The 15,182-nt window shown below is 35.6% G+C and overlaps 1 protein-coding gene across 1 annotated transcript in view; it reads left to right on the forward strand.

Moving 5' to 3' along the window:
• ZFPM2 (zinc finger protein, FOG family member 2) overlaps positions 1-15,182 on the forward strand; it is a 311,239-nt gene that overhangs the window by 64,459 nt on the left and 231,598 nt on the right. Inside the window, exon 2 of the mRNA XM_050709069.1 lies at positions 3,262-3,420. Within this exon, the coding sequence (XP_050565026.1) occupies positions 3,262-3,420 (159 nt within the window). The remainder of the gene's footprint in view (positions 1-3,261; positions 3,421-15,182) is intronic.

Below are 15,182 nucleotides of genomic sequence, written 5' to 3' on the forward strand. Positions count from 1 at the left end.
ATTTTACTGTTTTCTTTAACTCACTCTGTGCTTCAGCGGTAATTAAAAATAACCACAGAAATCAGGCATAAATATTTCAGTTTACATGAAACTAGCAACCAAGAAATACTTAACTTGGCTATTGTCCTTATGGACTGGTCTTTCTCATGTAGAAAAATGCCTTTTTATTTAGTTAATTCTATTAAAGTCATCAGTTTACAGGTTGGAGCATGAACTGAATGCGTTGGAATCCTTAAAAAATAAAAGACGATAGGAATAAGACAGGTTTTGTCCCAAGGATCAGGTGGCAGACGTATGAATTAGACAAGGCAGCGGCAGCACCATGAAACCTAGAAAAAATATTTATGTACTGATCCCTCCATTGCAGCAAAAGTCTTGCTGTTTTTTAGAGTGCAACATCTGATGTTAGCCACTGATCTAAACTGTTATGGAAAGCTCTGTCTGATCCATGCCCATATGCAACTGGATAATCACTGTTTTTTACATGTAGACTGGTATATCCAAAGCAAAACCTAGTATAGATGCAAGAAGACATCTGAACTCGTTTAGATATGACAAAATTTACATTTATGCATCCAAATGCTAAGATGTTACTATTAGGAAATGTTACATAACCTATTCATATGTATGATTTGTCCATGAAAGCACTTGCCAAGAATTTCTTTAGCCAAAGATTTGTTTGAAAAATGAAGTCCTAGTTCTCAAACTGGGGAGGTTTTTAAACCCATGCTGTGATTTGGTTCATACATCGTTTTCCTTCTGCCTTCTTGGAAGTAGTGTCAATGGAAATTACAAGGTGCGTGTTTCCATGATTGCTGCAAATGATAGCATACCCACTGGACTTCTGTTATTTTCTTAATTAACGTACAGTGATTATTAGCTTGCTGGTTATGTCCTAGTGACCTGATCAAACAAACTGGTTTAACATCTAGAATCAAACCAAAATGTCTTATACACACGCCAACTGGATTACTTGCACATATTTCTATGCTGAATTTTGCAAGACCCGTTTAAAAAGACAAATGACAAAGAGTGAGTCATTCAGGAAGAGGTCAACTTTCACTGAAATGTGAAGGTTATGTTTTATAAACTTATAAATGAAGTTTGTATCTTTTCCATGGATCAAAAATACGTGAAAAAAATACTGAGAGCATATGGCTGCTTTTGAGATGATGCAGAAAATGGTATTTATCCATCTTTATACCTGGCAGAAATTTCCATTTCCCTAAAATAGCTTATTTTTTGTTTCATTGTGTTCCTCCTTTTTAATTTATTTATACAGATGCTTCCAGGAGTACACACCAATAAATGGCTCTACAGACAGTGTCACATGTTAATAAAATCATGAGATCTGGAAGGTATTTTTGATAGTTATTCAGACGCTCTTGTGCTTTCATTTCTGAAATGGAACTGGACACATTTGAGGTGCCCAAACTGCCCGTATTTAGATGCAGCACATTGCTCACGGCTCTTCCAGTGTGTTCTTTGTTCTCAGTTCCGTGCACTGTGATATCCACTCTTCATTCTGTGTGCATATTCAATTGCTGGATTTTTTCCCAACATGGCTAGAAAGTGCAATTAACAGTAATGGATACTTTGACAGTGGGAATCTTTATTTCTTCAGCCATAATAATAGCCCCTTATTTTAGGAGATATATTGTTGAATGATAGCTTGCGTTGGTGAGTATGGGTCCACAAAAGTGGGTTCATTTGGTCAGATTCTCAGCTGGCATAAATAGTCATATTTCCATGAAAGATAGTAAGCTATATTAATTTACGGAATCCCAGCTGGGAATCTCAATCAATTACAGTAAAAAGTAACCATCATATTCCTCTGAAGCACGAATTATGCTAAAGTGAATTTTGCTGTTTTAATAAATGTAGGTAGTCCCTGGTTCATAATAAATTACATAAAATTAGAGTGTAGTCAATATTTGATTTCTTTTAAAAATTTATCCCTCTCTTTTCATCGAGTGCAACAGAATCAGTTATATATCATATATCAGCATGATCGATTATATATGAATAGTGTATTTAATACTGGAAAACTATAATATAAATACAAATTGCATTTTTTTTCATTAGCTAGCTAGCTTTCATTTCAAGGAAGAAATACTCAGTCAATTATAAATGAGACTGTGCTTTCATTGGAGAGTGAAATAAGTAATTTTTTTTTCAAGCCTCAACCATGTATAATGAAATCCCTCTTTTGAAATCCAGTCTTAAGATGGATTTTGAAACATACTGACATTTAATAAGATCTTAGTTAAATTAAAATATGTTCAGTTCTTTCAAATCTCTATTTAAATCTAAGGTAAAATTCTACACCTGCACGGGAGATGTCTTTAGCAAATAGTTACTATTAACCAATGGCTGTGAAGTGTGTATATAAGAAAGAAGAAATTTTAATTTTGGAGTACATTCCAACTGGTAACCTGGGCGTTATGTATTACAGATCTGTCAGACACTCGCTCTTCAAGAGGCTTTGTAGGAGTGGGATGTTTAGGTATCTGGGAGAATCAAAGACCTTCTAGCTGCCATTTCAAATTCAGACTCATGCCCTGCTCTTGTGACTGCCATGTGTTGCCGTAGCCTACAGCTAGCAGTTTGCCACACTCGTTTTTTGGCCTCTGTAAAAGGAAAAGAAATAGTAGTTTGTTTGAGTCCCACCTATTGACTGGTAGTCTATTAAAGTCTAGCAAACGGATGGTCACAGAGAATATGAAACTCTTTTTAAACTCCTTCGGGTGCTGGTTGAAGGAAAATAGCAGAATAAGATGAAGCTTATATTGTCAATACCTTTATACTAATTTACTGTCATCAGTACTGCTAACTCTGGAAATGAAGCTTGTGAAGGGAGCCTATTAAGTACTGTAACTCAGCATCAAAAAACAATGACTAACAATCAACAAGAGAAGGCTCTTGACTGTTTACATGGTTTTACAAAAACAGCTTTGATTTCCATTGTTAAAACTGTCTGCTTTTAATATTACAGCCTGATAGATAATGAAAAAAGACATGCGAGTATTATTAATACATATTGTTAATAACACTTTGCATATTATGAAGTCCTCAGTTAGGAAAACAATCACTTTTAATTTCAATTTCCATTAACTATTATTTGGTCAATTCTAATAAATGCTGAAAACAGCTGTGGAAGAAAGAACTAGCTAAAGACCTCTGGTTATAAGTTCACTAAGGTTTTATTCCAAATTGTCCTTTTAGATGGTTTTGCCACAGTGTTCCCGATTCTTTTTAAAGGGCCCCTTGAGGATGCCATTGAGGATGAAGAAGAAGAATGCCTGTCTGAAGAAAATGATACTGTCTCAAAAGAAGACTTTCCATTGGAGGAAAGCTTTTCTGCAGAGTTTGAGCCTGAAAATCTGAGCTGCGAAGAAGTGGAATACTTTTGTAATAAAGGTAATCATTGTAGCCCACCTCTTGAGGGACTTCTGGCAGAACTGTGTCCAATTGGCCAAAAAGCTTTTTTTTTTTTGGTTTAAAAAGTATAAAAAGACCTATTAATTTGGTACCTTAAAAACAGGAAAATTGTGACTTGTGGAGGTTAGCCTGCTAAATGGTAAATATTTAAATGTGTTGGAAGATTTACTTTGCAGGGAGGTGTATCATCTTGCCTTTAATGTTTTCTTCCAAGAATGCTATTTTCTATGTATTTAACTGTAGAGAACAGGTCTCAGAAGTCAATTATTATCAGATCTGAAGCTAGCAATGCAGCATGTCTATTCGTTGCTTCTTTGCCTAGGAAACATTGCTAGAAAAACAGATTGTGTCTGTAGATTCTAGGATTAAAATAGAGCTTATTATAGAACTTATTATGCATGGTAGAAAACTAGTGATTTGTGAAAGGATAACTTTTAAAGTTGCAGATGCCTTTTTGATGCATTAATTACTTGCAAATTATTGAAGATATATATATTTTAGCATAAACCACACCAGCTTACTCCTACCCAATGTTCAGTCTTCAAAATTGTGCTGTTTCAACTGATAGAAGAAACACGCTGTCATATACTGTTATGTGGAACATTGATTTAACGTTCCTTCTTCCTGCCAGATTTGCACTTGATTGCTTTATTGTTTGTCTTCTGCAGGTAAGGATGCCTATCAAATAACTGGAATTGTTGGGGTGATGTTCTTCTTCGTCCACAACCCCCTCAGGCAGTTGGATATCAATGGTTTCTTTGTCTTCCTGTTCTTTCCCAAATATTGACACGTATTTTCTCATGATAGCTTTGTATGTTCCTTTTTCTTTTCTTTTCTTTTCTTTGGTTGTTTGGTTTGGTTTTTAATTATTTTTGGCTTTCTTGGACAAAGTAAAATAAATCTATTTGAAGAATCAAATATGACTGCAAAAGAAGACTATGCACCACTCTCAGTTCATATCAGCTTGATTCAGTTATTTCTCTGTACTGCTTGCTGTATTTCCAGGACCCATAAATGGAAATACTACAGTTTTGGGTGAAATTCAGAAAAGTGCATGACTTATTTTTTGTTCATAGCAATCAATATTGCAAATTCATGTTGGATTTCTAATATTCTTGACAAGTATTCTTCAAGTATTCTTCCCTTTAATGAACACATCTTTCAGGGAAAACACTGAATCCATAGTATTGTATTCAACAAGAGTAGGAATTAAGTGGAAATACATTTAAACCTGAATCTTAATTATCATATGTTTTATTATTTTATTGATATGAGTCAATTTGGATGATAATGAACCATTGAGCCTATCTGACAATGCTGGTAGTGAGCATCTGTTGATTCTTCAGACTGAATACCTTTTGATTCCCCAGCAGTTCTTTTTTCAAGTGTGTTGTAGTTATAAAAGAATCTTAAACCTATCCACTGCAACTGCTACAGAAGAAAAGTTGAAAAGGAAATTTCTGAGGATGAAGGTGCACATAAAACCCCTAATCTACTTCCAGCTGAGGCAGTGTGACAGAAAGTCCCACTTTGAAGTAAGTTGAGAATATCCCTGGAAAAGGATGGAATGAGAGACTAGAAATGTATTGTTTTTTAATAATGTCTCAGCTTCTGCTGAATGTCCAGCTTAGCCAGTGTCACATTTAAGTGTTGTCATTATGAGGCCACATACGTTTTTCTGAGGACAAAACACAAGAATACAAAACTGATCTGGAAAGAAAATAAATTTCTTTTTTGTCCTTTACTCAGTGGAAGGGTTTGTGACTGTATTAAATAGTGAATATTAAATGTGAGACTAATTCTCATGATTTTTGTCATGATCTCGTAATCAGTAAAAGCTTTCTTTATAATGCTCCAGTTAAATGCTCCAAATTAAAAGGTGATATGAAAAATCAATTTCTTTCTAAAAATACTTTAACATCATGAATAAAGCTTGAAAATGATGCATGTACCAAATATGTTAGAGAATGGTGAGCAAACCAATGTGTTTTAATTTCTTTTTTGAGGGCTGACTTTCTGATTTTTTTTTTACTGGTTGGACAGTATTGGCAGCCTGTAAAACGCAGATATCTTCAAATGAGGGATCTCCTCATGATCTGCAAAAATAAGCGCAGATCTGTTTTCTCATGCTACAGATTTCATCTTCCTAGAAAATAACAGGATTTGCATGGGAATCCTTTATGCCATCTCTGCATTCTCCTCTTGCTAGTGGGGACCATGAAAAGTTCTAGAAAGTGAGGGGGGATTATTGAATGTTCATCAGTTGTGCGTTCCCATTTTCATCCCCTGGGATTTCTTCCTAGAGGAAAGGTGAACTGAGGAGGATTCCTGCATGAATGCAGAGATGTGGGCAACAAATGGCACCAGTGTTGGGAAGGAGGTGTTTGCAAGGCTCTCCCATGGTATGCTTTTCATAATTCCCCAGCCACCTAAATGTAAGAATCGTCTGAGAACAAAGGCTTTTAACTATACAACCTGGCTACTGAAAGTAAAAATTTACTGAGCTAACCATTCATTCAGATGAGTGAAAGTAGAGGACATATGGATTCACAGCATGATAACTTTGGCTTTTTGACTGAAGAGATTTTCCTGTCAAACTATGCCTGATTGTATTATAAGCAGAGAGCAGTCCCTTATTGTCTAAATTACAAACAGCTAACCTTTATAAAGCTATACTTGTCATTCCCACCTTATTAATTTAGGTTTGTGAGATTGATTCAGCAGAATAGTTGCCAGAATTAGAAGGCAAAGGCAAAAGCCTCTGCAAAGTCTGAAGCAAATTAATCACATTGATTGAGCTACATGTCATTTTACAACTTCCCTGTTTTCAAAATTATGACTTTTGGCTATTATTTTTCTCTTCTCCCTTTGCTCATTAATCCTTTTACAACAAGAAATCTGGAAAATTCCACCTCCACCTCCACCTCCACCCCCACCTCCACCCCCACCCCCGCCCACCACCACTTTTGCAATACCACAAAACCACAATTAACTTTTCCATATGTGAATAATTGTTCCTACATATTCCACACTTACACTCAAGCGTGAAGAAGTGACCAGTGTTTAAGTATGTAAATGCTAAAAGCAAAAATGCAAAAAAAGCAAAACATTAGCAACCTACTATCAGGTATAGCTTTAAGCTTGAAAAGATGAATTTTCAACCTTTGAGATGAAGTTTCCTATCCAAGAATGAATATTTTAGAAGAACCTCAGAAGAAATGGTATTTAGAAGTCTGATTTGTTTCTAAGCTTGATAGTGAGATGAGGAGAAAGGGATTTTATTTTTTTTTTTTTTGAAAATAAAAAATAGTCATAGAGTGCTTCCATTAGAAAGCTACAGTGTTCTCAGTCTTTGGAGTTGAAACTAAAATATTAGTGGGAAGTTGTCTTGGTGAAGATGAATTGCATTTTGTTAATTTGGGGCCTTTGAAAGTTGCTGCTTATGCTCAGTTACTGCAGATTTCTGTACTGCAGATAAAGAGGGTATCTCATGATGCCTCCACACAAAGGCCATATCTTCCTGGAACCTCCCCTGCTGAAGAAGTCTTTCTGTGCAGTGTTCAGATAGTGTGTATCTGGGGTCAGAATCTGTATCAGATTACGATGAATTTAGATTAAATTCAGATCTAGAAGATTTATTAAATTAGCCCCAGGGTTTGTACTCTACTCAGACAAAGATGGTCTGGATAAGGAGAAAGCAGCTGTGAAAGTTTCCTGTGCAAAAGTGATAGACTAGATGATTAGCTTTCATAGGTAGAAATCGGAGAATAAGGTGATGTTAACAAAGATGATAGAAGTGAACTGGAGTCTTGATAGGACTAATAAAATCAGGAGGAGGGATACAAGAAGGGAGTACAAACAGCAGAGCAATACAAAAGGCACAAAGTTGGAGTTCATGAGACAAAAGCAAAGTACTAAATCAAGTTCATTTGGACTGTGAAGTAGTTTATCAGTGGCTTTTGAGTCTCAGATTGCTATCAACCTGCTTAGATACCCTCAGCAAAATCAAAAATGTTCTCATCTCTTACTTAGTAAGTTTGCCATCCTCCTATAGATGTAACGCCTCTTCCTCTTTGTACACAGCAAAGACAATAGGAGCCTTGGCCACGTCACAAGGGTGAGAACTGGCTGAACAAATTACAATTCCTTGTGACCTTCTCAGCAGAAGTGTTCAGTGAGGGATTAACTTTCAAGGGAAAAGTTATCTTGAGCAGGGAGAGAGATCACTTGAGATTAGTAGATAGTTAAGCAGCTGTGTTCAGAGAAGGAAAATGGCAAGAGAAGAAAATGGCGGAAGGACTACAATAGAAAATGCAGGACTGTTTCTGCGAATGGAGGAATGTACATATATGTACATATGGTAATTAGAGAAAGAAGACATATCTGTTTCTTGATTTTTTGATTTACAAGGGCAATTATGTTGAATTCTTCAGCTTTTTGCTTGTAGCACAGCTATTGTGCTTGTTCCTCTTGCATAGGCTTCTCATAGTTACAGTAAAGCCAGGTAGCTTTGGCACTATCTCTCAGAGGAAGGAGGTTCAGTGGCCTTCACACCAGCGGTGGTAGCTTGGAAAGCAGACGGCTGCTGGTTCCCACTACTAACTGTGCTTCAGTTGGTGACATAGGAAGATTCAAGGAATGCAAAGGATGGGATGACCGTGGATTGTTTCATGATGCAATGCTTATAGGTTCTTTTTTTGGTTCTTTTTTTTTTCTGTGGAAGAAGAGAGGGTGGTGAGGGGAATCTAATGCCTTCTGAAACTCTCATAGCCAAGTCTTAGCAAACAAAACTCAGAGAATATATAGGCCTCTACATACTGAGCATATGCCTACTGCTGTAATCTTGTATTCTGCTTTGGCTGGAAGGATTGCACTCAGAACCTGGACCAAGTTTTCTGCTCATGTACAGTATTTTGTCACTAGGTTACCAGGCTAGTTTAGGACTGGAATTTTTTACATTAAACCATGTGACCTGTTTGTACAGCCAGACTTGAGATTCAGGGAAACAGCTGCAGTGTGATTCTTCGTATAAAAAAAAGCATATGCAAAGCTAAGTTCTTCTGTGCATTAATCTTTCCCTTCATACTTCATGTGCAAAGCTATCATGCTACCATCTATAAAACCAGGCAAACTCTTACCTTGAGAATGGTTTCTGTGTGTCCCTTTTCCCTCTGGAGTTTGATTTTGTGTGTGTATGCCTGTGTGCATCTGTGTAAATATTCTTTGCCTCTTTCATGTTAGTCATGTAATGACTAACAATGGGCTTGCTATTTTTGGTTTCTGGATCAGGAAGTAGATTTATAGCCTTTTTTTTTTTTTCCCCAGAAAACTTTTTAATCAATAATGGTTCCTTCCTTTTAGTAATGGATTTCATGACAAATTCCACCTCTTTTGCTATAGCAAGTGGAAGTAGGATAAGCGTAAGGCAGCTATACCATTATCACTTTGAGCTCAATAAGGAGATCTTTACAGGCAACTTTGTTCTTATTTCTTAACGGGATTAAGAAGCTCAGCTCTTTAAATTCTTGCATATAACACTGACATTTCCAGGGTGTGTTTGGACCAGGGAGTTCAAAGAGAAGGAATAGAAAAGAAAAGCCAATATGACTTTGTTTTTTACCTTGCTGGAGGAGCTGTTTGTGCAAATCGCCTATAAGCTTATTGACCTGAATCTTTGACTCCTTGTTTTCTCTGGATTTGGCTGGAGTGTAGACACTGATAGAGCTCTGATAGAGGTGATTGCACAGCCCTCGGCTTTGCTTGGCACCAGACACACCCCACCCATGCCTGACATTATCTTTCTCTGGCAATACTTCTGTTCTCTTGTAGCTCATATTCCTTTAAATTTATTTATTTATTTATTTATTTCATTACATTTTATTTATGTAGGCTGTCTGAGGAAATAAAGGACACATTAATTGGTTTTAGTAAGCAGAAACAGGATGTATGTGTGATAATGTATTTTAATCTCCTAGGATAACAAGAATCTGCACAACACCTCACAGGGCTACTTCTTCCAGAAATACAATAGTTACCTCTTACTGACTTTTATGCATGTTTGTGAACTTGTGTTGCATTCTCATGGTCCCCAGAGTGTGGGTTCTTGTTTGTTTGTCTGTATCTCATTCAGCTGAAATAACCCATTATTTTTAAGTTTTTTTAAGATGCTGAATACGCAAGAAGAAAGGTCTCTGATAATAGCCTTCAAAGGTGCTAAGTCATTTAGATTGGATCCTGTTAGGATGAAAGGAAACCTTTTTCTTATGAACATCAGCATTTGCCTTGTGCTCTACCACTTGTGCTTTCTCATTTTCTCTAGTTGCTCAAGCTCAGAGGACCACCTCTTCTTTTGCTAGAAAAGAAAGAAGATATCTGAAAATGTCGGAGTGATTTTTTTCACCACTCACTTGAAAGCATGGAAAGGCATTCAGAATAACAACTACAAGATTGCCTATCATATACTCCTTTCTATTTAGTGCTAACCCATCTGTAAATCTCTAGAGCTGTATTTTCAGCCCAACTGAAATCCATGTCAGTATTAGCATCCATTTCAGTGGGATAAAAAATTGTCCCAAGATAGACAAGCAAACCCTTCTTTTAATCAAGAAATGAAATAATTGGTTATCAAGCAGATGACATCAAACTGTATCTGGAAAAGAAACTAGTAGGCTGTATCTCAGGAAGTAAATACATAGAGCTGAATAGAAAACATTATTTTAGCTGTACAGAATTATATGAGAGAAACACTTCAACAGCTTACTCAATTTAAGCAGTTTATCAAAGCAACTCCAGCCTTTTCAGTCAGCACATTTTGATTTTCTTAAGGACAAAGAAATTGGGAATTCCATCACAGCTATGAGTAAAGGGATTATTTGGTTACAACAAGTAGTGTAATGTCCCCTTTCTGGAAAGTCACAAAACTTGAACTTCAATTGACTTAAATTTGAGCTCAAATTTGACAGAATATGAATTGCAAATTAATAAGGATAATCTTCTTTAAAATATGAAATGCACAAAATGACAGATTTCACTGCATGTTCTTAGTTCATGTGTACTATACCTCTATTACTAATTTTATTTATAATGAAGGTCTATATTGCCTTTTTCTTCTAGTTTGGTGTTCTTGACATAATAATTCTGAATGCTTTTGAAATGTGCTGGGACATCCCCTGAAAAATCCTTGTCAGTCCAGGTCTGAAAAGCAGAGTTTCTCACAGGCTATGTGCTATAAATCAGAAGTGGAGATGTCAGCAGTAATTTAACTCCTGAGGGATCGGAAAAAAAAATGAAGCAAATTCCACATTTATGACATATTTGGATAAATGTTGCTAGGAAAAGTATTATTGGTAGATTCTAGTACATAACAGAAGGGGAAGCATTTATTTATGACTGCTAATTGTTTTTCTTTAGTTTGACTCATGGAAGGCTAAACTGTTTTTGAAGCCATGTATAATGCTTAAAATGCTTGTATGTGGAAATGTGCCTCCAGTGGTAGCGAGTTGACAGTTTTTGGTACGGAAGCACCTGCAATACTGATTATTACAAATAAAAACATTCAACTGTTTACAGCAAGGTAAATTAAAGTTTTACTCTGTAAAAACAGATATGTACTGCTTATGTAGCAATTTATGTGGAAAGCAGGAGGTATCTATAATAGATGATTTCAGATGCATTTTATAAAATTAGATTATTTTTTTTTGGTTGGATGAAGTATTCTTGTAAGAGATAATGTTTCTACAGCAGGGGAGGAACTGAATTGTTAATTAAATAAGTCAAAATATGAAGATTCTTCAAACTTACAGTTTGAAAATCGCTAGAGTCTCTCTGAAATCATCTCTCTATTTTGCTTCAGGGTGTTTTAGAAGCTCATAGATTGTCAATTTCCATTGAAACAATTTTTGAAATAATTTTGGAAAATTATACTGAGTAACAGTCTTTGTTTGGGGCATCTAAATATCTTTAGAAGTGTGCTTCTGATGTTTTTGTAATCTAGTGCTTAGAGCTACGTAAGTTTGAACCAAAGGTTGGTACTTTAATATGTCAAGTAGTGTTCTTGCAGTTACAATTTTAATAGGGAAGAATTGAGAAGATAGAAAACATTTTTTTCCCTTTAAATCTCTGAAAATTGTTAGGTAGCCAAAATAGCTGAATGTCACTCCTTTGTAGTACAGTTGCCACAAGAGTTGCTCCCTAAAAATGAAAATATAAAACTGATTTTTAGAAGGTAAGTCTGGAAAAGAAATTGCAGGAACACTTTTACTTTTCTGCAGGAAATACATTTGAATGAGTGATCCATGTCTTCAGAGGACTTCAAAAGGAAGCAAGGTGATGATGAGAACATGTCAAACATTTAGAAAAATAGGAAGACCAAACTAAATCTAGATGAACTTGCTGCACAAGAGTTTCTTATCCCATGAGAAAAGTGCAGTAACTGAAATGGTTAGAAATAATTGATGCTGTTTTTTAACATAATGATTGTTCCAAGATGTCATTTTGTTAAAGTGATGATATTAATACGAACCAGAATAATTTCCTTAGCATTCTTTTGGAGAATTAACAGCTTGCATGCATGTAGGCACTCACTGACACATGGATATTCACAGACTTTTCCTAAAAGCTAGGATAAGAGACTGATGTGTACTGGGTAAAAAATTTCAAGAGTGCTTAGCACAACTCAAAATATAAAGTTATTTCAAATGAGATTTATCCCAGGAGAAATTATGATTGCTAATCAGCATGACAGAAAACAATAAATGTTTGCAAGGAAGCAAAATACTGAGATGATTATATATATATATATATATTATATATAATCTAAAATAAAATTCAGGGAATTAATGTACATACAAGTATTGTTTTTTTCCAGCTATGTTAGTAAATCAGCCATCTGAGAGCCAGATTTTGCTCAAATTTATTGTATGTATAGAACAAGGAATCTTAGTTGACTTCGGTATGTATTTCTGATATGCATCAGACTAAGTGATAACAGAGTCTTGTGCTGATAGCACCAGATTTCTCTCTTGCTGTCTCCCTCCATCTCTCCCTCCATCTCTCCCTTCATCTCTCCCCCCCGCCCCATACCCGCAAGGCTTGTAGAATAAATCCCTTTACATGACACCATAGTCTCTGTAGTTGTCTGCCTTGTCCTCACACCTGATGCCAAACACAACAAAGTAGGGAAGCTTCCCTCCCAATTTACTTAATATCTTTTTTTCTCAGAGGTATATTTCCTTACCAAAAACTTATTTGAAGATTTTTTTCACGTTATTTACACATTTTATACCCAGCATGTTTTATATCTGCTGAAAACTTGCATCACCATCAAAATTAAACACTTCTGCTTGTTAAATATTTACACAGAATCCTTTAAAAAGAACTAATACACATGACCAGCTTCATCCTGTTAGATATCATTGGTAGTTTTTAAGAATAGCATGTGCTGCCAAAAAGTAAGTTACTTTAAATGAACAAAGTACATTGCATTTGTATTTCAAGTTGTATATGCTTTGTTTCAAAGTTACATAAGTGTTGTTTCTGAAGAGATGTTCCTGCATACTATGTGTTTCAGAGGATTCAAGAGCAAAATTTTCAGTCTGTATAAGCTCTGTGACTGGTCCTAGGTGCTGTGATAAAGCAAATAAAGCAAACAGTGAAGGATGATGTCTGTATACTAATTTATAGTTCCTGAAGCTCAGGCATCTATTTTATACAGTCTTGGAATTCTTCTTCTCTAGGATCTGGAATTATTGCCGCTGTAGGTTGTGGTAGGAAGAGGAAAGAGCCCCTTCTCCTCTGTCCCCTGGAAAGCCTACCCCCTTTGTGAGCAGTTGCACTGGCATACATAAGGTCATGTACCTTGCTGAATGTTCACTCTACAGTGAGTGAATCCCAAGCATCTGTATCAAGCCTGATTTTTCTTTTAGCAGTGCAAAATGCTGCAGGCTTCATAACAATTTATTTCTGAATTGATTTATTATAAGTGATTTTTCACTCCAAACAGCTGTATTAGGATGTTAACAATTTAAGTTTACATTTATGCTGCCAGGAAGAATGAGCACAAACTGAATTTCAAACTTTTAATGTTCTCTCACTCTAATATAAGCTGCAGTGCGCTGTTTGTAACTGGTACAGTCCTTCACCCAAAGCTATTTTGTCTGATGATAAAACCATGAGTGTATGAAGCTTGCACATTTTTCATCTCTTTTATGACCTTATCTTCCACAAGCGGCTTCTGTGAAGGTATCCTAACTATAGGAAGCACCTGGCAAACATATATGATACCAATGCTGTGATAAGCAGTTGTGAACAAGAAAGTAGATCTGTCAGTTCTGAACTGTTCATTGTTAAAAATACTTAGTTGATTTAGCTGATTGCAAAACACATTATGGAGTGACTAGCAGCTGCTGTAACATTCCCAGTCAAGAAAGTTCAATAGTTATATTGTATGAGAATTTTTGTATGAGCCTAATATTGATAGGAAACACATGGATTAAAACAGCAGGGTTGAGAAGAACTGCTAACCCATGTGATTCTTTAAAATACTGCAATAACATGTTATACAAGTTGATTAAGTACAAATTGGGAAGTATTTAATTTTTTTAAAAGATTAAAGTGAAATTACGTGTATATTCAAGTCTCTGTTTTACTGTTTGGCAGTATTGTCAGAGATGTCAGAGTTCTCTCTTGTATGTTTCTGGTTATATGTCTCTTTTACAGACTCCCTGACCAACTGTACTACATTGAATTAGAGTGGTTTAGCTTTTTTACTTGTCTCCCTTGAATAAACACTAGGATGAAAACAACATAAAAGCCTCTTCAAACTGTTTCTGAAGAGCAACAAAAACAGTTAATTCTGGAAAGAAATAGTAGGTCAAGATGAAAATTCTATCATATTACAGTACTGAAGTTGTTCGCATATGGAATTCATTTTATTTTTCCAAGTTAAGTACTATTTTGTGTATTCAGCATCTAACTGTAAGGCAGAGATTTGTTTTACCTAACTTCAGCTGGCTAAAGATAGGTTCCTAGTGTGTTTCAGAGGATGATTCATTTCTGCTATCACCAAGAGTGGTCTATTGTCTCAGACATCCTAGAATGGAATGAGTCACAGTGGAGGTTTCTCTCTTCCCTGTCTATAGGAGTGTCTACATAATTCGTCTGGACTAGCTTAATTTTCAGATATCGACTGATATCTGAGATGAATTCTGCCAAGTTGCTAAGAGTCCAGAAGGCTTAATTGACACTCGACTAAACATACTATATGTTATTACAGATTCTTGCTTATATGAGTGTTTTTGTAACCACAATAATGTTCTTTTAAGGACGATGATTGCTTACTGATCTTAGTCACCATAAGGAGAAACTACAGTGGAAGCGGCATTTATCATTGATGATACTTCTGTAACGCTATTTGTTGTTCATGGTAAAAATTTATTTCTCCTTTAACTTAAAAATAAAATGTAACTGAGCAGCAAAGTGAATAAATAAGCATGAGAAAAAAGACCTGGTGGAATTTGAAATGAATCAACAGGTTAGCAGAAAAGTAGGTGGTATATATAAAGCACTTGTTTTGGCATGGAAGAAAGAAAGAAATAAAATAATGTGTCCTGGATCCAATTAAATGTCTTCACCTGTAAAATAGAGAAAAATGTAATCAGTTTTAAAATAAATATTAAATAGATAGTCTTATTGAGACTGAAACATAGTCTGTGAATAAACAAAAAGAGTAAACAACGGAAAGA

The sequence above is a fragment of the Cygnus atratus genome, chromosome 2 (genome assembly GCF_013377495.2).
Source record: "Cygnus atratus isolate AKBS03 ecotype Queensland, Australia chromosome 2, CAtr_DNAZoo_HiC_assembly, whole genome shotgun sequence".
Taxonomy (NCBI): Eukaryota; Metazoa; Chordata; class Aves; order Anseriformes; family Anatidae; genus Cygnus; species Cygnus atratus.